General features: G+C 34.6%; 1 protein-coding gene and 2 non-coding genes across 3 annotated transcripts in view; all 3 read left to right on the top strand.

Moving 5' to 3' along the window:
* The window catches only part of LOC110648886 (probable leucine-rich repeat receptor-like serine/threonine-protein kinase At3g14840), a 32,367-nt gene extending 6,978 nt beyond the window's left edge, over positions 1-25,389 (top strand). Inside the window, exons 3-25 of the transcript XR_009146046.1 lie at positions 18,871-19,040; positions 19,266-19,337; positions 19,446-19,514; positions 19,603-19,674; positions 19,798-19,869; positions 19,964-20,035; positions 20,143-20,214; positions 20,301-20,372; positions 20,484-20,555; positions 20,641-20,712; positions 20,911-20,973; positions 21,158-21,223; positions 21,391-21,456; positions 21,559-21,594; positions 21,738-21,778; positions 21,986-22,362; positions 22,435-22,630; positions 22,747-22,881; positions 23,571-23,689; positions 23,829-24,039; positions 24,138-24,375; positions 24,494-24,644; positions 24,781-25,389. This is a non-coding gene — a transcript (probable leucine-rich repeat receptor-like serine/threonine-protein kinase At3g14840). The remainder of the gene's footprint in view (positions 1-18,870; positions 19,041-19,265; positions 19,338-19,445; positions 19,515-19,602; positions 19,675-19,797; positions 19,870-19,963; positions 20,036-20,142; positions 20,215-20,300; positions 20,373-20,483; positions 20,556-20,640; positions 20,713-20,910; positions 20,974-21,157; positions 21,224-21,390; positions 21,457-21,558; positions 21,595-21,737; positions 21,779-21,985; positions 22,363-22,434; positions 22,631-22,746; positions 22,882-23,570; positions 23,690-23,828; positions 24,040-24,137; positions 24,376-24,493; positions 24,645-24,780) is intronic.
* Positions 7,389-7,494, top strand: LOC131176141 (small nucleolar RNA R71). Its single transcript, XR_009146267.1, has one exon. It is a non-coding gene; the product is annotated as a small nucleolar RNA R71 (small nucleolar RNA).
* LOC131175947 (probable LRR receptor-like serine/threonine-protein kinase RFK1) lies at positions 25,099-26,653 on the top strand. The gene is made up of 2 exons (XM_058140807.1): positions 25,099-25,238; positions 26,108-26,653. Exons 1-2 carry the CDS (start codon positions 25,230-25,232, stop codon positions 26,441-26,443), a joined length of 345 nt encoding a protein of 114 aa, XP_057996790.1. The 5' UTR covers positions 25,099-25,229; the 3' UTR covers positions 26,444-26,653.
* The last annotated feature ends 457 nt before the right edge of the window (positions 26,654-27,110 follow it).

The following is a 27,110-nucleotide window of genomic DNA, read 5'->3' as shown; positions in this document are numbered from 1 at the left end:
GGCACTCTAAAGAACCCATCAATTGCAAAACCAAAAATGCTATGAAATTGATCCAATGATGACTCTATTTTGCCCCAAGCATCTAAATGTCATAATTGGCTTATGGTCTACATCATGCAAGTTGAGGGTAGCAGAGAATGAAGAAATAAACTCCAAAACTAGAATTGGATAAACTACCTCTTGCTTATGCACAAATTCTGTCCAACCCATACCGTCAAGAAATGCAACTACATTATCAAATAAACCCAGAGATTGTAGAGCATCAACAGATATATACCTAGTAGGTTGTACCCTTCTATCTTTGAGTCTTTTGAAAGCAGCTTTTTGAATTGTATCAGGGAGAGGCCAGGGTAGCTTTGATACAAATGGGGTTGCTGAAATTGTCTTTTTGCTGGAAGAAGGTGTAGAGGCTGGAGCTTTTGGCTTTTTAGGAGGTGGCTCCGAAAATGGGGTGGGTGGGTCTTTGCGTTTGGACAGAGGAGGAGCAGAGGACATGGGTCGCACGGATTTGGACCTAATTTTGCGTTTGTATGTGGTTGGTGGTGTCGTTTGTGGTGGAGGATTGGAAGGGGGGTGTATCGAAGATAATGGAGAGACTTCGAGAGGAGAGGCGGGGCGGGAGTGTGGAGGGGAATCCATGGCCGATTGGAGAAGAGATAGGGGAAATGAAAATGTAGGGGGATTTAGGGTTTCGTGATGAGAGCGCTGATGGAGAAGATGGGAGAGAGACGGCGAGAATGCCGGAAAGAATGAAGGTTGAAGGGCGGTCGTGGGGTTCAAGAGTCGGGAAGTGGAGGTGGTGGGAATGGTCTTTGCTGAAAATGAATTTGAATCGGGTTGTAGGAGACTGCATAAGGGGAAAATGATTTATGCATAACCTGTGCGTGTTTCAAAAGGATTTATATTTCAGAAAAGTGCTTATGCACAAGTGCATAGGTTATGCACTGTCCTTATGCATGTTTCGGTGACCCTGAAATGGTGAGGAGCGAAGTCATGCGGGAGTGCATAAGTTATGCACTCCCCTTATGCATCTCTCGGCAAGAATGGTTTTTCAGAAACTTGGGTCATGCAGATGTGCATAAGCTATGCACTCTGCTTATGCACTCTGCGGCAATTTTTTGAATTTTGGTTGGTGGTCATGCAGAAGTGCATAAGCTATGCACTCTGCTTATGCACTCTGCGGTAGGTTTTGAAATTCAGAATTTTGGTTATGCAGAAGTGCATAGGCTATGCACATTGCTTATGCAGGTCTCGGCAAGGTTGTATATTTGGAGTTCTTGGTTATGCGGAAGTGCATAACTTATGCACCTTCCTTATGCACCCCTCGGCGAGAATGATTTTTCTGGGTTTCTGGTCATGCAGAAGTGCATAGGTTATGCACTCTGCTTATGCAACCTTCGGCAGAATTGGAGCTTTGGATTTTTGGTTATGCAGAAGTGCATAACTTATGCACCTTCCTTATGCAAACTTCGGCAGAGAGAGAAAATGAAGGATTTGAAGTTATGCAAATGTGCATAAGTCATGCACTCACCTTATGCAAGTTTTGACAGATATGAAATTTGACAAAATGAGGTTATGCAGAGTTGCATAAGCTATGCACTCTCCTTATGCACTTGCAATAAAGGTGAAAAATGGCAAGAATTTTGGTTATGCAGGATTGCATAAGCTATGCAGTTGCTTATGCACAAATTCAACAAAATCAAGAATGCAATAGAACATGGATTGCAAGTGTGAAAGATACCCTGGAATGATGAAATATAATTCTATGAAGCACAAACCATGAGAAATTTTCATCAAAAACACATCAATATATTCAAAGTTCATAAAAAGTGCATCACACAAGCATATAAAAATGGATCCTACATAAAAGACCTTTGAGAACTATGCCATATTAAGTCGAATTCTGCAAATCAACATTTAGCACATAAAACTCCATAAAATTTGCATGAAGTTGCATCTAACCACAAATGAGAAATGAACTCTCCAAGATTCGCCAAGAAAATGCAGCATTTCTACCTTGTATCCTATAACCCAAAGAAGCTCAAAACTGCAAAAATAACCAACTTACCACCATAATATCATTATAAGCACAAATATTAGAAAATTACCCACCCAACCTCACCAAAAACACAAGTGATCTGTTGCAGATTCTATTTTTCTGCTCTGCAGAAGATACTTTTCATCTGCAATAACCAGATTGCAGCTTTCAGCAGTTCACCAACCTTCCTCCATTTAAATACATCCAACCTCATCAAAAACATGAGCCATTTGCTGCAGACTCCCCTTTTTTACTGCAGATTTTATTTTTCCTCTGCATGAACTAGATTGCAGCTCCTGCACAGATTATGCAGCAAAAGCTTATCAGTTCTTTTGAAGGATAAAATTTTCCAAGTTAAGAATTACTTCCCCAACAGTTCACCAGCCTTTCTTCATTGAATTACATCTACAAGGGACAAGATTTAACAATGTCAAAATTTTAATTTGGGGAGATTTAAGATAAAAACAAAATTAATGAAAATGAAAGTAAATCAACAAAAGCAAAATAAAAGGACTTGGGATGCCTCCCAAGAGGGCTAATTTATAGTCCTTAGCTGGACTTTTCATGAATTTCGCTGAAAAGAGGTGAGGGATTGGAGAGCTTGTAACAGCTTGCTCCTAGTATTGGGTCTCCAGTTATGTAATGCTTCAATCTATGCCCATTAACCTTAAAATTCCTGATTTTTCACTCCAAATTTCTATTGCTCCATAAGGGAAAACCTTAGAAACTCTATATGGACCATCCACCTTGACTTGAGTTTTCCAGGAACAATTTCAATCTTGAGTTGAACAACAAAACTGAATCACCTTCTTTGAATTCCTTTTTCCTCGATGCTTATCATGCCAAACTTTAATTCTTTCTTTGTAAATACGCACTTTCATAAGCATCCATCCTCAATTCCTCAAGCTCATTAAGTTGTAACAACCTTTTCTCACCAAATTTGCTTAAGATCAAAATTCAAGGTCCGAATGGCCCAATATGCTCTATGTTCTAGCTCCACAGCTAAATGACAAGACTTACCATACACCAACCTAAAGGGAGTAGTTCCTATAGGGGTTTTGTAGGCAGTCCTATATGCCCATAAAGCATCATCTAGTTTGATAGACCAATCTTTCCTAGAATTGTTCACTGTTTTCTCCAAAATATGCTTGAGCTCTCTGTTAGAAATTTCAACTTGTCCTGAAGTTTGAGGATGGTATGGGGTAGCTATCTTGTGCACTACACCATACTTCCTCATTAAGCTCTCAAATTGCTTATTACAAAAATGGGAACCCCCATCACTAATTATAGCCCTAGGAGCTCCAAATCTGCTCAAGACAAATTTTTTCAAAATTTTACTACCACTCTAGCATCATTAGTTGGAGTTGCAATAGCTTCCACCCACTTTGACACATAGTCAACCCCAACTAAGATGTATCTATTACCATATGAAGGAGGGAATGGCCCCATAAAATCTATTCCCCAAACATCAAATAATTCCACTTCAAGAATATTATTTAGGGGCATTTGATCTCTTTTTGACAAATTTTCACTCCTTTGACATTTATCACAATCCAACACAAATTTCCTCACATCCTTAAAAAGATTTGGCCAAAAGAAACCAGCTTGCAAAATTTTACTAGCTGTCTTAGAGATGCCAAAATGTCCTCCATAATCAGAAGCATGGCAATGATGCAAAATACTCTGGATTTCCTCTTCAGGAATACATCTTCTAATTAGACCATCACAACATCTCCTAAAGAGTAAAGGATCATCCCATCTATAAAACTTCACTTCATGCAGAAACTTTTTCTTTTGTTGCCATGTTATACCTAGAGGTAAAACTCCACAAGATAGATAATTCACAAAGTCTGCATACCAAGGTAGTTTAGCAACAAGAGAGAAAAGTTGTTCATCCAAGAAAAACTCATCAATAGGGATTTCATCCAATTCTTCACCATCCAATTTCAACCTACTAAGATTATCAGCAACTACATTTTCAGCTCCTTTCTTATCTCTAATCTCCAAATCAAATTCTTGTAGCATCAGAATCCACCTAATGAGCCTCGGTTTGGCCTCCTTTTACTGAGCAAATACACGATGGTCGCATGATCTGAAAATATAACCACCTTTGAGTCAATTATGTAAGGTCCGAACTTTTCCAATGCAAAGACAATTGCCAAAAATTCCTTTCGCTTGTTGCATAATTTGTTTGAGCCTCATCCAGTGTTCTACTAGCATAATAAATAGCATAAGCCTTTTTGTCCTTTCTTTGACCAAGAACAGCCCCAATTGCATAGTTGCTAGCATCACACATAATTTCAAAAGGTAGGCTCCAATCAGGTGGTTGCATGATTGGTGCAGTGATGAGAGCTTGCTTCAACCTGCAAAAGGCATCCAAACACTCTTGGTCAAATTCAAATGGTGTGTCATTACTTAACAAATTAGACAAAGGTTTAGCTATTTTAGAAAAATCCTTAATAAAGCGTCTCAGAGAACCCTGCGTGTCCTAGGAAACTTCAATTCCCTTGACATTGGTAGGAGGAGCCATCTTCTCTATCACTTCTACTTTGGCTTTATCAACCTCTATTCCTCTGTTAGACACCAAATGTCCAAGCAATATCACTTCCTGAACAATGAAATGACACTTTTCCCAGTTTAACACAATGTCAGTATCTGCACATCGTTGCTATATTTTAGAAAGGTTAGCCAAGCATATATCAAAAGAAGATCCATAAAGAAAAATCGTCCATAAAAACCTCCATTATGTCTTCAATGAAATGAGAAGATTGCCATCATGCACCTCTGAAAAGTGGTCGGTGCATTACACAACCCAAATGGCATCCTTCTATAAGCAAAGGTTCCATATGGACAAGTAAAAGTGGTTTTCTTGATCATTTGGATGGATAGGGATTTGAAAAAACACGAATATCCATCTAAATAGCAAAAGTAAGAATGCCTAGCTAGTCTTTCCAACATTTGATCAATGAAGGGAAGTGGAAAATGATCTTTTTAGTGGCAACATTTAATTTTCGTAATCTATGCACATTCGCCAACTAGTCACCGTTCTAGTGGGAATTAATTCATTATTTTCATTTTTGACCACCGTCATTCCACCCTTTTTGGGACAACATGTACTGGGCTCACCCAAGCATCTCTCGAGATGGGATATATGATCCTGCATCAAGCAACTTCAAAATTTCCTTTTAACAACTTCTTTCATACTTGGGTTCAACCTCTTTTGATGTTCAATAGATGGTTTACAATTTTCTTCCAAACTGATTCTATGCATGCAAAAGTGTGGGCTTATTCCCTTAATGTCATCTATGGTGTATCCCAAAACTTTTCTAAATTGTCTCAATACTCTTAACAACTTATCAGCCTCTAAAGTACTCAAGTTTGAATTTACAATTCTGGATAAGTGTTATTAGTGCCAAGAAATTCATACTGAAATGAGAAGGAAGTTGCTTAAGTTCTACCTTAGGTGCATCTTCTTCCTTGAATGATGATTGCTTAAATTCGCTTTTTCCTTTTGTGTGAGTTGAAAACTGGAGCGTAAATGAATGGTGGACTTCCTCTAAGTGTTGAGTATATGCAGCTACATGAGGGTTGTCATAGTCTATGCCTCCTCTATGAACCAAGCAATTTTCAAGTGGATCTTCTGGATATTTCTTTCTGAAGTGTTCTTCAACCAGCTCATTAATAATATCAACTCTCAAGCAAGTATCAGCTTCAGAATGATGCTTCTTCATAGAGTTATTAATATTGAAAATTAATTGCTCTTCACCAACTCTAAGAGTAAGCTTTTCTCCTTTCACATCAATCAATGCTCTTCTTTGTAGCTAGAAAGGGTCTCCCAATATAATTGGAATATTAGAATCTTCCTCCATGTCCAAGATGACAAAGTCAACAGTATATAGAACTTTCCAACCTTCAGGGCACATTCTCCAAAATCCCTTCAGATACTTGATTGTTCTCACACTAATCAAGAGAAATATGGGTTGGCTTTAGATCTCCCATGTTGAGCTTCTCATAGATAGAAAGGGGCATAAGGCTAACACTGCCCCTAAATCACATAGAGCTTTTGTAGAACAAGACTCTCCAATGTGGCATGGAATTGAAAAACTCCTGGATCCTTAAGCTTTGGAGGAAGTTTCCTTTGGAGGATAGCACTACATTCTTACACAAAGCTACAGCTTTCATCATCTTCAAGTTTTCTCTTTGAGAGAATTTCTTTCAAGAATTTTGCATAAGAGGGCATTTGTGAAAGAGCATCAACAAAAGGCACATTTATGTAAAGTTTCTTCAAAACCTCTAAGAACTTTCCAAATTGCCTATCAAGCTTGGCTTTGTGAAATCTTTGTGGGAAGGGAAGTTGTGGCTTATAGGGCCTGTGGAGGTATATACTTCTCTTCTTTTCTTCAAATTTCTCCTTACATTTTTCTGCACTCTTTTGTTTTTCACTCTCATGGTTCCTTTTTCATTTTCTCTCTTCTCACTGCTTTCACTCTTCTCATCATTTATAACTTTACCACTTCTTAAAGTAATAGCTTGACAATGCTCTCTTGGATTTTCTGGTTGACTTGGAAGCTTTCCAAAAGATTTGGCACTTGAGGAAGATGCTTGTTGTGCAACTGGTTTTCCAAAGATTCTTTGTGTGTTTGCATTTGTTCCAGCCTTGCTTTCACCTCTCTCATCTCCTCATCATGCTTATTTTGGTTGGCAAGAATCTGTTGCAATAAAGCTTGGTGGTGGAATTTCGTTCTTGCCGCTTTTGGTGGAGGGTTCATATTTTTCACTGAAAATTGGGCAATGGTTGCCTATTTTGCTGATATGGAACTTGACTCATTGTTGTGGTTGAAAATTCGATTTTGAACTTGACCTTGCTGATTGCCCCATGAAAAGTTGGGATGATTCCTCCAATTTGGATTGTAAGTTTGAGAATAAGGATTCCCCATTTGCTTGTTTCCATAATTACCAACATATGCCGCTTGTTCTCCATAATCTACTCCACACCGGTAGTTTCCTCTGCATAAGCCACTTGTTGTGAACTTCCGGTGATGATGTTGAACTAACCAACATACTCAAATCTTCCATCTTCTTAGCGAGGACATTTGTAAGTGCATCAAACTTTGCATTAATCATGTTGAATGGATCAAGATCATACATTCCAGCAGCTTGCCTTTTCTGAGTTGGAGCTGGTCCTCTTGGACTACTCCAAAGATGAGTATTCTTTGCAATTTTCTCTAATAACTCATAAGCTTCATCTTCATGCTTTATAATAAATTCTCCTCCTGTTTGAGCATCAATAATTCCTCTGATTGCAGGAGTGACATTTGTGTAGAAATTCTGATTTATCATCCATTTTGGAATGGCATGATGTGGGCATAATCTCTCTAATTCCTTCCATCTCATCCATGATTCATAGAGAGTTTCATCTTCTCTTGGTCCAAAGTCGTCATTTGATTCCTCAGCTCTTGAGTTTTTCCAGGTGGAAAATATTGGGCAAGAAATGCATCAGTTAGTTGCTCCCAATTTGTAATGGAGTTGTGAGGTAAAGAATCAAGCCAATCCAATGCTCTATCTTTCAAAGAAAATGGGAATAGCTTCAATCTTGCTGCATCATCAGATACTCCAGGTTGTTTTTGCATGTCGCAAATCATAGCAAACTTCTTCAGGTGTGTGTGTGGATTTTCAGAAGGATGTCCTCCAAATTGAGAGTTTTGGATCATTTGAAGAACTCCAAAATCCATCTTGTAACTATTTGCATCAATTCTTGGTCTTGCTATGCTCTCTCTCAAGTCATCAAAACGAGGAAAAGCATGATCCATCATACTTCCCCTAGGCACATTTGCATTAACAACTTCTTCCCCTTGGGCTTCATTTTCATTGTTTTGACCATTTCCAGCATTACCAACACCAATTCTAATTCTTTCATCAGCCATATCTGCTTCTATTTCAATCTCTCTCACAGCTTCCTTCCTTCTTCTGGTTTCTTTCTTGTTGGCCTTACAAAATTTCTCAATTTCAGGATTAAACAGTAAGGTTGTGTCACTTGAGCTTCTAGCTCTTCTCATAAAAGATTAAAAGTACCTGAAAAAGAACAAACAAACACAAAATGAAAAGATAACAAAGATAAAACTAAAAACAACTAAAATAATCAAGAATTCAATCTTAAACAAACAACTCCCCGGCAACGGCGCCAAAAACTTGATGCGTCCCAACCGCAAGTGCACGGGTCGTACAAGTAGTATAGAAAAATATCGATCCCACGAGGAGTTGTGTTAATGATTGAATTTTCGATATAAAAGTTGACTAAATTGAAGTATTTATGAGATTAAAATGATGAATTAATGGATAATGGAGTGTGAAATCTAAATGTGCAAAATTAATATCCTATTCAACAATGTATTAATTAAACTAAAATTGCATCAAATTGAAATAAGCAAGTTCAAATATGGCAATATTTAAAATGGTAAATGATTAAATTCGATTAGAAATTAACAATGGTAAAAAGCTGATTCCGGAGTTCGGGATTTCATATTCGAGCTATTTTGGGATTTTAAATTGGTTGTCCAATCTTATGAAACTTATGAGTTTTAAGGAGATTAATTCTTAAATCCTTTGAATTCCCTTTCGAGTGAGACAAAGAGTGCCTTAATCAAACTAATCCTACTTTCGTGGAGTTAGAATTAATTAAGACCCATTAAGTTCCTTAATTAATCTGTGAATCCTCTTAATCCTTAGCCTATTTCTAGGTCTAAGTTAATTAAGTCCAATTTCCTGATTATCTATCACAAGGCCTTCTCCTTTCGGTGCTTCAACCATGGATTAAGAACATTACTCAATGGGATCCTACGTTAAGCATGTCATTAAGCATACAAGAAATGAATAAAACTCATTAAGACCACAAAATATGGATTACCCAATCAAAATCCACAAAATATCTCAAATATTACAACCCTTACTCCAGAATCAAAAGTAAACTACTCACTATCCATAATGCTTACAAGATATGATGAGTTTAAATGGAAATAAAGCTTTAATCTAAGCTAAGAAGTAAGGAATTAAACACTAGAAATGTAGAAAAGTGTAAAGAAAGAAAGAAATCTGCAAATCTTAGTTGAAAATGGTGTGGAAGGTGGAAATGACTCTTCAAATTCTGCTTAGCCTCCTCCTTTCTTTCTTTGCTCCTTGCCTCCCCTCTAAAATGAGAAAATGGGACTATATATAGCATTTTTCTGACATGGAGCCCTAAAATAGTATGTTCTAGGAGTAATACATTAAGGGAATCTTACTTGACTCATTAATGAACTCTTTATGGATTGCATAAGTGGATCGCATAAGTTATGCGATCCCTTATGCGCTGATTCTGGGTCACTTATGCGGTCGCATGACTTGTTGCATAGGTTATGCACAAATTCGTGAATCTGCATAAGGGAGGTGAGAATGTGAATAAGTTATTCAGTCTCCTAATGCACATTTCGGTTCTCGGGAACAGTTGTTCTTCCTCCTTATGCAGAACTGCATAGCTTATGCGGCAAGTTATGCACAGTTTGGTCTATGCATATTTTAGCTTGAAAACTTGCTTTTGGCATCTTTTTTGCTGTAGAAGACACTCCTCAATGGCAAAATTCTCTTTAGTCCTTCAAAAACACCATTTTTCCTACAAAACAAAGTAAAAATTACAAATTAATCCAAAATCGACAATTATGAAAAACTAACTAATTAACTAATAAAATTAGCTAAAAATGACTAATAATCAAATAAAAATGGTTATGAAATTAAACCTAAATGATTATGCAAAATGTATGCATCACAACGTATGTGCGCTTTTTGCAGGCATGGTTTTATGTGCAAAGTGTGTAATAATAGTGCAATGGTTTTATGCCATCTATTGTGGGACTGCTTAAAAAGAAGGGACCCTGAAGTCAGCTTCTTGCTTATTTGTTATAGTAATTAATATTGATACGAATTCTTTACTAGACCTTCAATTACTTACAAACAGTTGCCGTATCCAGAAGTCCTATAATCACTCCTTTCCCATAATTGGAATGGTTCCAAAATCCTTCATTGATCAGTTGCAGACCCGAGAACGTGGGAGTATGAGTTGTGAGAGGATGCAACATCTTCTCTGGATGGACCGAAACAAATCCTTCGTTTCTTTCCATGGATTTTGCTTCTTGTAATGTTATTTTTGCAAAGAACCTAATAACTATATTGCTGTAGGTGTTAAAAAAATATAAATTAAATCGTTATAGATTACATGATTAGAAAATGTGTATATGAAAATATGCTTGTATTCATGATTTTCTATGAACAACCAAGAAAGGAAGTGAAAAAATAAGTTCACAACTCTCAATATCCATAACATTCAAATTCTATCTGATATTAAATGGGGTTATCAGAATATATATATATATATATATATAACTGAGAGTTGAGCCTCCTCCGATGCTCTGTTTGGGTGGGGGTGAGGAAAGGGTAAATAAGGGTAAAGAGGGGTAAGTAACTATTATATCCCTGTTTGGAAAGAGATGAGTTAGTAAAGGATAAGGGTAAGTAACGGTAAGGCTTACCGTCCCTTATCCCTCAAATCTCAATTTTTCTTACACCCTAAATTGGGGTGTAAGCAGGGGAGGTGAGAGCTGAAAATTACTTTATTTTTTATTTTTCCTATTATATCCTTAATTTTTTTATTAAAAATCTAATTATACCCATTAAAAATAAACCTAGCGTACCACTACAAATAAATGTTTTCTCTCTCAAGTGGCCATACATAGTTTCTCTGCTTTCAATCATTTGTTTTTAAATAGTTTACTGCAATTATTATACTTCAATTATTTTTTTTTATTTGTTCTTTCAATAGTTTGCTTCAATTATTATGCTTCAATTATCATTTTTTTTTTTCTAAATAATCTATTTTTTATTCAATCTTTGTTAGATTTGCGCATTATTATTTTGATCTATTAATTTTATGATTTATTTATAGTGGACCATTATTATTTGCAAATTTAATATTTATCATAATGAGTTTACCATTTAATAAATAATCTAATAAAAAATGGTATTTTTATACTTCTAATAATTATTTATCCTTCTTTCACCTCTTTCCAAACATGAAGAATATATATTACATTTCATTACCTTTCCATTAATTCACCTCTTTCCAAACATGATATTTTTTTATTTGTAACCCTATTCACCCTTCCCCTTCCTTACCCTCCCTTATCCTTCCATTAATTATCCTTCCCTCACCCCATTCAAACAGAGCCTTAGTGGGCTTATGGACAGCCTCACCCATTACAAGCTTGCCCAATCATATGACCAAATCCATTTAGATTTTGCCAATTACTAAACTTATTATTCGATATCATTATTTAATCTGTCAATGAGCCTAACAATTGATTAATACTAATCCACATCCAAATACAAATAAATAATCCAACAATCTCCCACTTGGATAGCAGTAATTAATTTATTAAACTAAAAGAACATATTAATAAAATACAAAACAATATTCAATAACAAGTAAGCAATTTAACCTATAAAATCCAGTTAATGAAATAGCAAACAAAATAATATTGAATTCGATAGGGAAAACAATATTATATATATGTGCCAACAAAATCTAGAAAAACAAAAACTGAATTTAAATGGAATATGTGACAAGATATGTCCAAAAACAATGGTCTAAGCATTCCTTACAAATGCTAACCCAAATGTAACATAAAACAGACTCCCATTGAACCAAAGCATTATCAAAAGTTTTCACTACACCTATATGCGCAACATGCTTATGAAAAACACTAATGGGCAAAGTTTTGGTTAACGGATCTGCAATCATTCGGTCCGTAGTAATATGTTCAATCTGAGTCTATGATTCAAGAATCTTCTCTCAAACAAACAGGAATTTAACATCAAAATGTTTAGTTCAATTAGAATTCTTGTGATTTTGAGAGAAGCAAACAGGAGGAGCATTGTCACAATAAATGGTTAAGGTCCTTGAGATGCTCTCAACAATAAGCATACCAGAAATCAATTTCTTTAACCAAATAGCTTGACAAGTGGCCTCATAACAAGCAACATACTCTGCTTCCATAGTGGAGGTAGCGGTAAGTGTCTGTTTGACACTCTTCCAAGAAATAGCTCCTCTAGACATCATGAAGATGTAACCAGAAGTAGATTTTCTATCATCTACAAAGCCTGCAAAGTTAGAATCATAATACCCAATGACTTCCAGATTGCCAGATCTTTTGTAAGTCAATATATAATTCTTAGTACCCTGCAAATATCTCATAACTTTCTTTGCAGCTTTTCAGTGACTCCATCCAGGATTACTCAAGTATCTACCAAGGACACTAATAGCAAATGCTATATCAGGACGAGTGCATACTTGAGCATACATCAAGCTCCCAACTGCAGACTATATGGAATCTTTTCCATTTCAGTCTTTTTTTTATCATCCTGAGGACACTGAGCTTTAGAGAGTTTCTCACCTGAAAGAACAAGTGCAATAAAAGATGAGCAAGTGTGCATATTAAATCTCTTAAGAACTCGATCAATATAAGTTCCTTGAGACAAACCCAATATGCCTTGAGACCTGTCACGGTGAATCTGAATACCCAGAACATATGTGGCCTCACCAAGATCTTTCTTATCAAAGTGACTAGAAAGCATGCATTTTGTCTCGTTCAAGAGATTGATGCTATTACTAGCAAGAAGAATGTCATTAACATACAACACTAGAATAATGAAATGGCTCCCACTCACCTTCTGAAAGATGCATTGATCTTAAGCATTCTCCTTAAAACCAAGAGAAGTCAAAACTTGATCAAACTTCAGATACCATTGTCTAGAAGCCTGTTTCAACCCGTAAATGAATCTTTTCAACTTGCACACTAAGTGTTCTTTACCAGCTTCTATGAATATATACACATCTTCATACAAGTCTCCATTTAAGAAAGTTGTTTTAACATCCATCTGGTGGAGTTCTAAGTCATAATGAGCAACTAAAGCCATAACCACATGAAAGGCGTCTTTAGTGGACACTGGGAAAAAAGTTTCTGTATAATCTATACCTTCCCTCTGATTACAATCTTTTGCTACTAGTCTGGCCATATACCTTTCTATTTCACCTTTGACTCCACGTTTGGTGTTAAAGACCCATTTACAACCCACAACTTTACAACCATCTGGTAATTCAACAAGATCCCAGACTTGATTATGATACATAGAAGATAGTCCATTCTAAAGAATTAAGACCACATATAGCCTCATGATAAGAAATAAGATCAGAAATATCAGTACCATCAAACTCGTGTTCCTGTAAATAGACCATATAATCATTTGATATTACAAGTTTACGAATCCTTTGAGATCTCCTCAAAGGTACAACTTCATCAACTGTATCAGGCCCCTTAGCATCTACAACCGGTGGTTCTAAATTGACATTAACAGGATTTTGAACCTCATCACTGCCCTCAAGAGGATTAAAATCTATTGAGGAAGGCAGCAAAGGCACATGAAAGACAATAGTCTCATCTCTAAGATTGACAACACAAGATATTTGACTCCCACTATCCATCTCATCCTCAAAATAAACAGCACGATCTGATTTAATCACTCTAGTAGAATGAGTTGTACAGTAAAATCTACTACCTCTAGAACTTGTACAATAGCCAATAAAGAAACCACTAACATATTTAGCATCTAGCTTTCTGATCTGAGGGTTATATGGCCTCACTTCTGCCTTACAACCTTATACATGAAAATATTTCAAATTGGGCCGCTTACCAAACATTAACTCATAGGGAGTCTTAGGCACTGATTTACTAGGAACTTGATTGAGAATGTACACAGCAGTTTTTAGAGCATCACCTCATAAAAATTCTGGTAAAGAAGAATGACTAAGCATACATCTCACTATGTCCATCAAAGTATGATTTCGCCTCTCTGCAGCTTCATTTTGTTGTGGAGTCCCAGGCATGGTGTACTGTGCCTCAATCTCACATTCTTGTAAATACAAAGTAAAAGGACCAGGATTTCTATCAGTCTCAGTATACCTGCCATAATATTCACCACCCCTATTTGACCTTATACATTTAATCTTCTTCCCAATTTTCAGTTCAACTGCAGCCTTAAATGCTTTGAAGGCATCCAAGGAATTAGACTTCTCATAAAGAAGATCAATCCAACTATATCTAGAATAGTCATCAATAAAAGTGATGTAGTATTTAAAACCTCCCATAGCAACAGGAGAAATGGGTCTACAGATATCTGTATGAATCAAATTCAATACACCTTCACTCCTAATTGCCCCTCTGTTTCTAGCTCTAGCGGGAAATTTTCCCTTAATACAATTAACACATGTATTAAAGTCATAGAAATCCAGACTATGCAAGACACTATGTTTAACCATCATTTCTAATCTTTCCCTAGAAATATGACCCAAACGTCTATGCCATAACATTGAAGAGTTCTCCTTAACTCTTTGACATTTGTGCCTAACAACAACATTGATAGGAACATCAACAGATTGAAAAGGAACTGAATTTAAATCCAACATGTATAAACCATTGCATAAAACAGCGGAACCAACAATACCAAATTTAAAATAAATAATAATTTTTTCATTACCCTGAAGAAACACATAACCACACTTATCTAAAATAGAACTGGAAATTAAATTTTTCCTTGAAAAAGGAACATAAATAGTATTGTTTAATTCCAACACATTTCCAAAAGATAAATTCAAAGAAACAGTCCCTATGAGTTATACTACTGCAACACCATTCACTCCTAAAACAGTATTCTCTTTTTCACTTGGCTTCCTCACATTTTTAAACCCCTGTAAGGAATTTGAAATATGAATGGTAGCACCAGAATCCAACCACCAAGAATTTGAAGGAACATCAATAACATTTGATTTAAAACATACTAGAGCTAGAGGGGCAAGTTCAAGACTATTACCTTCCTTCTCATGCTTCTTAAGTTTAAAACAGTCCTCTAACTTATGGCCAAGCTTCTTGCAATAGTTGCACTTGCCTTTGAAGGGCTTCTTCTTAACTGTTAAATTATGATCTCAAATTTAGCTTTAGGCTCCTTGTCCTTCTGAAATTTCTCATTAGTCTTGCTACTAGACCCTTTACAAACATAATTAAAAGAAGAAGCATTCTCTTTCCTCATAGATTCTTCTTCTTAGCACACAATGGCTGTCAACTAATCAACTGTCCACTCCCCTTGTTGGGAGTTGTAAGAAGTCTTGAGAATTTTGAATTGAGGTGGAAGAGATTCAAGAATGCGCTAGTCCAGAAAACTTTCTCCCAAATTAAGATCAAAAGACTTGAGCTTGTTGAAATAACTTATAAGTGCTATGATGTGTTCTCGTACACCACTGACACTATCATATTGGGTGTGCTTCAGTAAAGAAAGATAATGACTCTTTTGAGCCTTGTTAAACTTTTTAAACTTTTCAATAATAGCCTGCAGAAATTCCTTAGCAGTCTCCTTATAAGGAATACGTTGTCTTATGGACTTATCTATAGTATACTTCATCACCATTAAGCAAACCCTATTAGAATTTTGCCACTTCTCATGATAAGTCTTTTCAGTAATAGTGGATTCATTAGTAAGTTTAGCAGGTGTATCAACCCTTAAGGCTAAATCCAGTTGGGCTATTGCTAGGTACATACTCAGAGACTCTTTCTAATCATCAAAATTAGAGCTATTCAGAGTTTTCACAGTAAATAATTGTATAGAAACAACAGCTGTAATAAAACAACAGAGGAAATATGAATTATGTATATAACATAATCACAAAATTAAAGTTTCCTTTCAGATCCAGCTAAGAAAGCAATTATGTACAAAACTGTTATTTATTATAATCCCGCCTAAGGGTCTCAGATTACAATAAAATCAAGAAAACTCATTGAACTCATCAATATATATATATATATATATAAACCGAAATCGATAAGGTATTAAAAAATATTAAAGACAATTAACAAATAGCATTACAACCAACAACAACATATTATATTAATAGTATTATACCGATGGACATATCCACTATTAATATAATCCAAATAACTCCTAAAATCCATGGAATAATTTTTAACCAAATTAATAGAACAATTTTATGACTAATCCGACGATAGGTGAGCACATAATTACAAAAGTATTTACCATAATAAGAATTTACATGGACACCATATTATGAACATAGTAATAATGTTACTACTCATGAATATGTTCTTAATATGCATGAACATAATTAGTCCAACAAAACCAACAACTATTAATAAATACATAATATTAACATAATTAATAAACACATACCTAATCAGAATTGTAAATATCTTATGCTCTTAGCTCTTATTAAAATAATCACATGTGACAGAAATTCAATCACATTTAATCATAATCATTATATGAATGTGTTATGTACTATTTTGAATATCAACATACCGCCATATAGATTTTGAAATTCGATCATGAGAGAAATATATATATATATATATATATATATATATATATATATATATATATATATATATATATATATATATATATATATATATATAAACTTGTGAAATTGATCAGCTCATGAAAAAAAAAAATATATGGCCGACAAATGTGTATAACCCATAGCTGACAAACGTGTATACATATACCCATGGCCGACAAACGTGTGTGTGTGTATATATATATATAAAACTGTTAATCAAACCATGAAATCAATTTTAATATCTGTTTATTAAGACTAATATTCAAATATACAATAACAAAATTAACAAAAAAAATGTAATCTCTAACCAGGCTTTGATACCAATTGTTAAAAAAAATATAAATTAAATCGTTATAGATTACATGATTGGAAAATATGTGTACCTAGAAATACGTTTATATCCATGATTTTCTATGAATAATCAAGAACGGAAGCGAAATGGTAAGTTTACAACTCCCGATATCCACAACATTCAAATTCTATATGATATTAAATGGGGTTATCAGAATATATATATATATATATATAGGACTGAGAGTTGGGGCCTCTTCCTTAGTAAGTTTATGGACAACCTGGCCCATTACTAGTTTGCCCAATCACAAGACCCAATCCATTTAGATATTGCCAATTACTAAACTTATTATTTGATATCATTATTTAATCTATCAATGAGCCTAACAATTAATTAATGCTAATTCACATCCAGATACAAATAAATAGTCCAACAGTAAAAATATAGAATACGGGTTTGGTTTAAGCATGTGGTGGAAGATGGCCAAAATGACTGACATCTTCGGTCTAAATCTTTTGGATCCATGGATTCTGCGCCTGCTGGTTTCTCTACAAACACTACGTAAGCTTCTAAGTTTCTCTCCCCAGTGGTTGCCGAGCAGGAACTAATTCTGAAAGCGAAGCTAAGTACAAACAGAAGCACCATCTATGGAAACAACTTGCACCTCTTGTTCTCCATTTTAGCATAGAGAGCTAGAAGAGAAACATATTGGATTGCTAACCTGAACTAGAAAGACAACATGCAGTAGCTATTTTTGTTGTTTTATTCATCATATGTATGTGCTCTGTATTGTTTATAGAGAGCGGAATTTTTAATTTTAAGTGATGTGGTACGTGGACTTCACATTTAATAACAAAAAAATGTCATATGGCATATTACGTTAGTAGGACTGCACTTTCCCCAAATTCCAGTTTAAATTTGGATATAATTTTTTCAATTTTTAAAGGTTTTGTCACTTAGGTCTAAATTAAAATCATTGAATTAAAGCACAAATACAAAAGCTCAAAAAGTTTGGATTTTTAATATAATTTAGCTAAAAAACTTCTATATGTGATGCAATAATAAGTTACGTACTTAAAATAATTTATAATAGCTGTATATTAATGGACAATAATTTTACATATTTATGCATACATAATTTAACTTTTGTGTTGGAAGTGTGACACTGTGGTTTTATTGTAAATAGAACTAAATATATATTTCTCAATGTATGTCATCAAATAATTATCAATTTAATTTAAATTTGAATAAAAAAATAAAATAAAAGAATCACTATATCATAATTTTTAATAATATTACATGTACTATATGGTAAATTTAAGAATCAAAACAACAACGATAATTTTGTCAATTATAAGAATTTTAAAATCTTAAAATTCAATCTTCCTTTTTGTTAGTTTAGTTTATAGTAAAATATTTAAATTTAAAGACTGTAAAACTGAACGTAGTACTCACAAAAAATAGAAAAAAATAAATCACTCATTTTATTTTTTAAAGTGTTAGTAGTTTATGAAAATTTCTTATGGTGTAGAATTATAAAATAAAAAATAAATAAATAAGTCAAAGGTTTACTGGTATATTTTCAGATATTTTCACACTCAAATAAGAGTTTGTATAAAAAAAAATATAGTTTACAAGATTAATTAGTAAAAATAATATATCTAATTATTTAAATTTAATCTCTTTATATTGATATTGAATATAGTTTTCTTGAGACTCAATCGAGAGAAATTCACTTAAAATGATGTTCAGAATTTTGAGTAAGATAATAAAAATTATTAAACGTTATCCATATAATTAAAAAAATTATTTTTCTTTAAAATATAAAAATAGTCATTAGGCATTATATATATATATATATATATATATATATATATATAAAACCAAGAGTACTAAATAAATTTTCAAATCAAAGTGATAATTCCGTTACAACTAAATCTTTATCACTGTTATCAGAGTCAAACCCGTTCAGTGGGTTCACCTGATGAACTGGTGACCAGTACTTCTTCAAAAATAAAATTTAAAGTTGATATGGGTTTGATGTTTGTGCAGATAAAGCTCTACGTGAAATTACAACACAACTGGGAAAATTTCACAGTAGAACGTTTCAGCATTAACAATACAATCTGGAAGCAACCAAGCTTCGCTCAAAATTACGAGTACAACAATAGTGTCCTCTGCGATTACACAGGCCTGGATGAATTTTGCCATGTTTTTCACATGTACACTTTCCAAGCTTGCTTCTGTTTGGTGAAATTACTTTTTAATACGGTGTATTTTGGTAATGATTGGTAGTAGCTGTCATGGATTTTTTCCCACCGTACTTTGCCTAATCGGAAGCTATTGTTAGATATCTTTTCCTAATCACTTGCAACAACTGATTTAGAACTTTAAAATTTTGGAATTTTACCTATCATATTTTGATTTGATGTTTTCTTGAAATACAGTCTTCTCAGAGAGCAAGATTTTGATGGTGTGCTTCCAACATCAATTACGAAGCTGCCTTTCCTTAAGGGACTGTAAGAAATACTTCCTATTTATTATTATTATTATTATTATTATCTTTCGACACTTGAAATGGAACTATAACCTCTAATTCAAGTAAAAATCTTTTTTCTGACTTTCAGTGATCTGACTCGTAACTACCTTAGTGGCAATATACCGCCTGAATGGGTTTCCACAAAATTGGAAATTCTGTAAGAAACTTCTGCACTTCCAATTTCCAAATGGGGATAACCAAATAGATGCTCACTGCTACTGAATATATAAATGCACATACTGCAGGACCATTTCAGTGAACCGATTAACAGCTCAGATTCCAAGTTACTTGGGAGAGATCACCTCGCTCAAATACTTGTATGCTTACTCTCTCTGTCTCTGTCTCTGTCTCTTTCTTCTCAACTTTTTATTTTAATCTACAATCATTTCAACTTTCTTAATTTGGGTTTGTGGTAATCTTGAGGGAGAATATTTGTTCAGGAACTTAGAGAACAATCTGTTTTATGGAAGTGTTCCTGTTGAGCTTGGAAAGTTGGTTGATTTGCATACTCTGTAAGTCCCTCAAACCCTCTCTTATAAAATTTGTATTTAATTATAAAAACAAAATGACATTAACTTGTTATTTGCTTCTCTTTGTTAAAATCAGAATTCTTAATGCCAACAATCTCTCCGGATCGTTACCTCAGGAACTCACTAAGATCACCAAATTAACAGATTTGTAAGTCCTTTACACATTTTATATTATATTTATTTTCTTTAGAAGGGCAATATCTTCAGGCTTTATTTATTTTAATCTCGTTTTTGCTTTGGGTCATATATACGCAGTAGGATTAGCGGTAACAATTTCAGTGGAAAAATACCCAGTTTTATTCAGAGTTGGAAACAACTTGAGAGGATGTAGGTGCCTTTCCCTTGTCATAAATTTTAAATATAACTAGTTTTCTGGAGGAATCTAAAACAGTTGCAAATGGCGTTGTTAACAGAGAGATTCAAGCTAGTGGTCTTGAAGGGCCTATTCCCTCTAGCATTTCTGTCTTGACTTATTTAACTGATCTGTGAGTTGTGCCTTCTGAGCTTGTACTCTTTTCTTGCCTATGGTACTTATGTTTCTGTTAGTCTTTGATTGCACATCTTAGATATTTTTGTGCATGTTCTATACCATGTAGAAGGATCAGTGACTTACTTGGGGAAGGTTCTGAGTTTCCGAATTTACAAAACATGACAAAAATGAAATATTTGTGAGCCATTCTTACTTTGATGCTTTAAATCAGAATAGTTTGCACTGCAGCATTTGAGATGACATGAAGATAATTTACATTTCAGGACTTTGAGGAACTGCAATATATCTGGACCTTTCCCTGACTACATAATGAATATTGGAAGTCTGAACCTTATGTAATTTTACTGTTCCCTGATCACTCAATTCTTGAATTCCTCTATTCTACTTTGATATTGAATCCATTTCTGAGACATGTTATCAACCACTTTATATTTTGATTAACTATTTTATGTTCCTTATAGACTATTTTATCAGTGATGATATCTGCACTCTCTTTTTTTATTTTTTGTTTAATGAAAATTGTTGTCTTGCAGAGATCTCAGTTTCAATAGATTGACTGGAAATCCTCCAGAACCAAAAAATAAAGAACTGGCAATGTAAGCATTCTAAATTCATGAAGTGGCTAGCTAAATATCTGTAAAGAAGGCCTTTTAATTTTCATGTATATTGGTTCTGTATATAATGCTCAATAATCAAAACTTCAAATTTCCTTCATTCTTATATATATCATTTTTCCAACTCTCTGGATGCGTTCAAAAAATTAACATTATAATTGTATAGCTGTATGGCGAACAACTTGCTAAATGGATCCATCCCAGAATGGATCATCAAAAGACCTATAAAAAGGTATGTTTGTTATGGATTATTGCAAGAAATTCTGTTGGCCTTTCTTTTAATTTCCTACAGCAACTTTCCGCCAACTTTGCTTTCTCTAATGTATTCACATTTTAACCAAAATATTCGAAAACATACTTTTTCTCCAAGCCATAAAATGAGTTAATATTTGTATGCAGTGCAATCGATATTTCTTACAATAATTTTTCTGGAACTCCTGACCCAAGTTATTGTCAACAAAATCTGTAAGAACATCTCCTTATTTTTTGTACATTTATTTTCTGTGATTGAAGAATGTATGTTCCGTTTAAGAATTTTGGAAATTAACTTCTTGGTTGGTTCATTAGGAATTTGTTCAAAAGCACATCCGGAGGGAACAATTCGTGAGCATCTACCTTATTAAATTACTAGGAACTCGTTTCCTCCATTTCTTCTACATTCCTTTCTTTTTGTAAAACGTACTTGTTATTTTTCTTCCCTTTTGTTCAATATAATTTGATGCTTCTTTCATGCATTACCTTTCCAGAAAGGCTGTGGAGTGCTTCGGCGACCTTCCTTGTTTAAAAGGTTGACATACATTTGCATCTAAGTGGGTGATATTTACTCTTATTTGACCGGGAAAAATTGAAACCCAAAACCCCATTGGTTCTGCTAAAGATAAACAATACAAAACCGCATATGAGGCAACAAAATTTTGTTCATGTCTATTCTGTTATGATTGGTCTTATCAAATTATATTTTTTAACATGGTTAATATTTCTAGTTTTCTATTAGATTATTATTCGTTGCATATAAACTGCGGTGGAGGACCAATCGCCATTGGGAAGTTCCGCCATGAAGCAGATGAAGGGTATGGAGGTGAAGCACAATATGTTCCCTCGAAAGACAACTGGGCATTTAGTACCAGTGGACATTTTCGGGATAAAAATAACACAGCAGACATGTACATAGCAAAAAATGTGTCCATACTACGAATGAGCAGCTCTGAGTTGTACACACGTGCACATCTATCTCCCCTCTCTCTCACATACTATGCACGTTGTTTAGCGAATGGGAATTACACTGTGAAGCTTCACTTTGCAGAGATAGTAATCAGGGACAATAGATCCTTCCAAAGTCTGGGAAGACGTATATTTGATGTTTATATCCAGGTAGTCAGGTTCATATTACATGCTGTTTACTTGTAACATAAAGAAGGTTTTTATTTAATCTGCATATTTTAGGATGAACGCGTGTTGAAGGATTTTGAAATCAAGAAGGAAGCACAAGGGGTAGATAAAGAACTAATTAAACAATTTAAAGCTGTTGTTAAGGATGGAACTTTAGAGATCCGCTTTCGATGGGTTGGGAAAGGAACAACAACTGCCCCCCTTAAAGGAATATATGGTCCTCTCATATCTGCCATTGATGTGCAAGCTGGTAAGTTGTACCTATCCTATTAGAAATTTTTTGCATTTATATGGATTAATTTATATATGCAGACCATAAATTGCAATGTGAAAATCACTGCTGTTCATTTCTCCAATTTTCCACAGATTTCAAGCCTCCTATAAACCGGAAGAAATTCATTGTGGCTGGAGCTATTGTTTTGCCATTGTTCCTCATTTTCATTATCATGGGCACTCTTTGGTGGAAAGGTTGTCTAGGAGGCAGGGTATTAAGGGAAAGAGGTATGAAAAAGAAACTGCATCATTCACTTTTTGGAATTTTTCATTTTTGATTTCATTACTATTGCCAGAATATATCCGGAGACAGACTATTTTGCTGCTGTCATACAAGTCGTTTCTTTCTATTTTAATGTCTAGAAACGGATTCCTGAATTCCTTTCCCCAATGAAAGATGGGCAACCTGAAAATACAACCATGCAAGCAATTGTAGAACTACATAGAATGGGAAAATGTGTTTATGATACATTATTATCTCATTTCTGTATTACTGGTAATCATGCAAGTTGAGATCATTGTCGGTATCATAAGGGTGACAACTAGATCTGCTGCAATACTACAAATATAATTTTGGAACTTCAAAAAGAAATATGACTAGATGGCTGAAATGATAAGGGATTAGCTCTGTAGTAAGATAGTATGCCTTGCTTTCTTGGGTACAGATTTTATTTGTTTGAAATTCTGTTTTAAGGATAAACACTTAAGAGAACAAGGTATGGTACCATGATGAATCAAGCATTCCTGAAGTCAGTTGTCTTAATAATAATATGCACTCAAGTCAAGAAGTCACATACACATAATAAGGAACATACAAATTAAGCATAGCGAATGCATCCAATGCTCTGTTACTTCAGCCAAGTAATTTCTATACATCCTCTGAAGGGAATCCTTCCAAACTGACTGTTATTGAGCAGATCTTAAAGGTCTGGATCTGCAAACTGGTTCCTTCACTTTGAGACAACTAAGAGCCGCCACTAACAATTTTGATTCCGCAAACAAGATTGGAGAAGGTGGTTTTGGGTCTGTATACAAGGTAACACAGCCAATACTTTCATAAGTAACTCCAAAATTCTCCTATCCAAGCATGCAGGATTGTGACAAATTTCCCGAAATGTTAGCATTTGAATGCATGATTTCCTAATAATTTAATGCATAGAATAATTCCAATGCAGGGTGAATTATTAGATGGTACCATTATTGCTGTGAAGCAACTATCTTCCAAATCCAAGCAAGGAAACCGTGAATTTGTGAATGAAATAGGAATGATATCTGGTTTACAGCACAAAAATCTCGTAAAACTTTATGGATGTTGTATTGAAGGAAATCAGTTACTGTTGGTATATGAGTACATGGAAAACAATAGCCTTGCATATGCACTCTTTGGTAAGCATAATGGCATTGATAAGTTTGCTAGAAACTAGCATAGCCATATAACATGAAATGATTTTGGTTAAGAAACCTCTTTTATGGATTAACTACAGGTTCAGAAACAAGTTCTCTGATGTTGGACTGGGCAACAAGACAGAAGATTTGTGTAGGAATAGCTAGAGGTCTAGTATTTCTCCATGAAGAATCAGCACTTAGGATCGTCCATAGAGACATCAAAGCAACCAATGTCCTGCTTGATAAGGACCTGAATGCCAAGATATCAGATTTTGGACTAGCAAAGCTCTGTGAGGAGGAGAATACTCATATTAGCACCAGAATTGCAGGAACCATGTCAGTTTCATGGGCATAATTTCTTTCACGTCATTTTCTTTTTTTGGGATATATATTCCTGATCGTTAAAAAAATCATGTATTATGAAGCATTAATCTGTCATGTACTTTAATTGCAGAGGATATATGGCTCCAGAATATGCACTCTGGGGTTATCTAACAGAAAAGGCAGATGTTTACAGCTTTGGGGTTGTTGCTCTGGAAATTGTCAGTGGAAGGAGCAATGCCAGTTACAGGCCGAAAAATGAGGCTGTTTGTCTTCTTGACTGGGTAAACTTTAACAATACTGTATCTTGCTATCATAGATTTCAATTGCATTTCAGTTCTGTATGCTTTAACTTGGAATGTTTGGTTTGGTTAGATATTTTAAGGTTAATCACCTTTTTTTGGGGCTTGTCTGTTTCAAGCTTTTATTTTACAACAAAAAGGAAATTTAATGGAGATAGTGGACCCAAGGTTGGAATCTGAATTCAACGTGGAAGAGGCTGAAAGGATGCTTAATGTGGCTCTTTTGTGCACGAATGCATCACCAATGATAAGGCCTACAATGTCAGCTGCTCTGAGTATGCTTGAAGGACAAACGAGCATTAAGGAAGTGGTATCTGATCCTAACATTTACGCTGATGGCCTGCGATTTCCCATCAAGGATCATTACCAGCAAACGTCACACGATGGTTCCAGCACAAGCCATGCACCTATTTTTATGTCTGATAGTACAGGGATTGGATCTTCCACTACATCTGCTCATGATCTCTACCCAGTTAATCGTGAGTCCATAAGTTTTGACGTCAGTGAAACTTCGCCACTTTCATACTAGTGTTATGTTCAATAAGCAAGAGAGTTTCGAAATTTCATATGGTTCAGGTGCTTGTTTAATTTATGTTGTTGTAACATAATTCTCTTCATGTGAAATAATCTAGGAAACAGAAATTTTGATGTGTGATTAACTTATTAAATATGTTTGTTTGAAGTTTGGTTGCCAGGAAAATGAAATGTCTATTTTCAGCATCCTAAATTACTATCTATCGATCAATTGTTTCTAAGATCCGAAATAGGATAACTTGTTTCGGTCTTCAATCAAATTGAAGCTCAAATGAAGCCTTATTAGAGCTTTGAGCTGCATATGTGATTGATTCGGATTTAACTTTTCTGACATATTTGGCTCACTTAGAAATTCCATTTCCTTGTTTTTCTAAACTCAAATCTAATTACCAATGAGTTTTAGTTTAGTAGAACTAAAGTCGTCTTCAGAAGGTCTTGAGTTTGGATTCCTGTTGGAACCAATTATGTAAAAAAAAAAAAAAAATTTCTAATTTAATGCTTTGCAACTTTGTTCAGGTGTTCAAAAGAAGTTAACTGTCCGTACTGTTGCCATAGTTGTTGGGGGAGCATCAGGCCTTATTTTTATTGTACTGAGATTTCTTTGGTGAGAGGCTATTTACCAGGAAAACGGGGCAAAAAAAGGGTGAATGCTTTTTTGCATTAAACAGAAAACATAAGTTAGACATGTCCCTGGTTTAATAGAATTCCGAAACTAGAATATCTCTTCTTTCAGATGTCAAAATAATATGTGTGATTTAAATGAAAGATCATAGATTTATATGATTCTCTGACCGTTTAGTGACTACAACATTTCAGCTCAATGGTGATGATATCTGCAATTATTATAACTGTATTAACTAATTAATTATCTGGCTGTAGTGCAAAGTTAATAATCTAATCATTTGATGTAGCTTGTTGATGAGACATTGAAGTCAGAGGTCAGCCAAAAACAAGCGGTAACTATGGTTAAAGCAGTCCTTTTGGACACAAATGCATCGCCTACAATTAGACCTACCATGTCCGAAGTTGTGAACATGCTTGAAGGTCGAATGGCTATTCCTGACACAATTCTGGAACCCAGTAGCTATGCTGAAGATTTGAGATTTAAGGCCACGAGAGACCTCCGTCAACACTCTCAACGTCTGCATGGGAGCCAAACCCTAAATTTAACAGCAGTGCATACATATGGCTCTTCCTCTACATCTGACCAAGAATTCTATGAGATTAATCCAGGATCAAAACCGTAAGATGTACGTGGGTGTTAGTTGGGTGACTGAAGAGCCACCAGTTTTGTCCCAGATGCCATATTGAAGTTTTGCTGCTTGCCTTCTTTTAGCTCAGGGGGATCATTAAGCTTTGCAGTGGGAATACATTGATATGCAAATATTTTTGTGCAAGTTTTTGTTTTCTATCAACTTTTTTTTTTTGTATGAAATTGTAAATTTAATTTATTCGAAATGAAGTGGATGAATCTTCATATGCATATACTTGGAAACTTGGATCTGGTGCACTACCTGTTTTGTGATGGTCTTCCTAAAGCAATCATTTTGCAGGGTTCATCGAACGAACTAATTTATAGAATCTTCAGTTAACTAGTAGATTTTCTGAAGATCCAATCAGATCCTGGAAAATAATTTCATTAATAACTAAATAGAACCTTGCAGGAAAAGTAGCTTACAATAATTTCCCCTGATCGCTGCCTACTTTATGTTTGTAATTCCATGGTTCAATATTTTCTTACCTTGTAGGCTGTAGGATCTTACCAACAGGGCCGGAAGCTTTGGTCGACCATGGCCCCCCAAAATTTTCAAAAAAGAAAATATTTAGTAATGTAATTAAAAATATTTTATTTTATAAATTTTATATTTTTTATGATTTTTAAATATATTATATCGTTTTAATAAAATTATATAT

This window comes from Hevea brasiliensis, chromosome 18 (genome assembly GCF_030052815.1).
Source record: "Hevea brasiliensis isolate MT/VB/25A 57/8 chromosome 18, ASM3005281v1, whole genome shotgun sequence".
NCBI classification, from domain to species: Eukaryota; Viridiplantae; Streptophyta; class Magnoliopsida; order Malpighiales; family Euphorbiaceae; genus Hevea; species Hevea brasiliensis.
The sequence above is the reverse complement of the archived record's forward strand: the minus strand, read 5'-3'. Positions and strand labels throughout refer to the sequence as shown.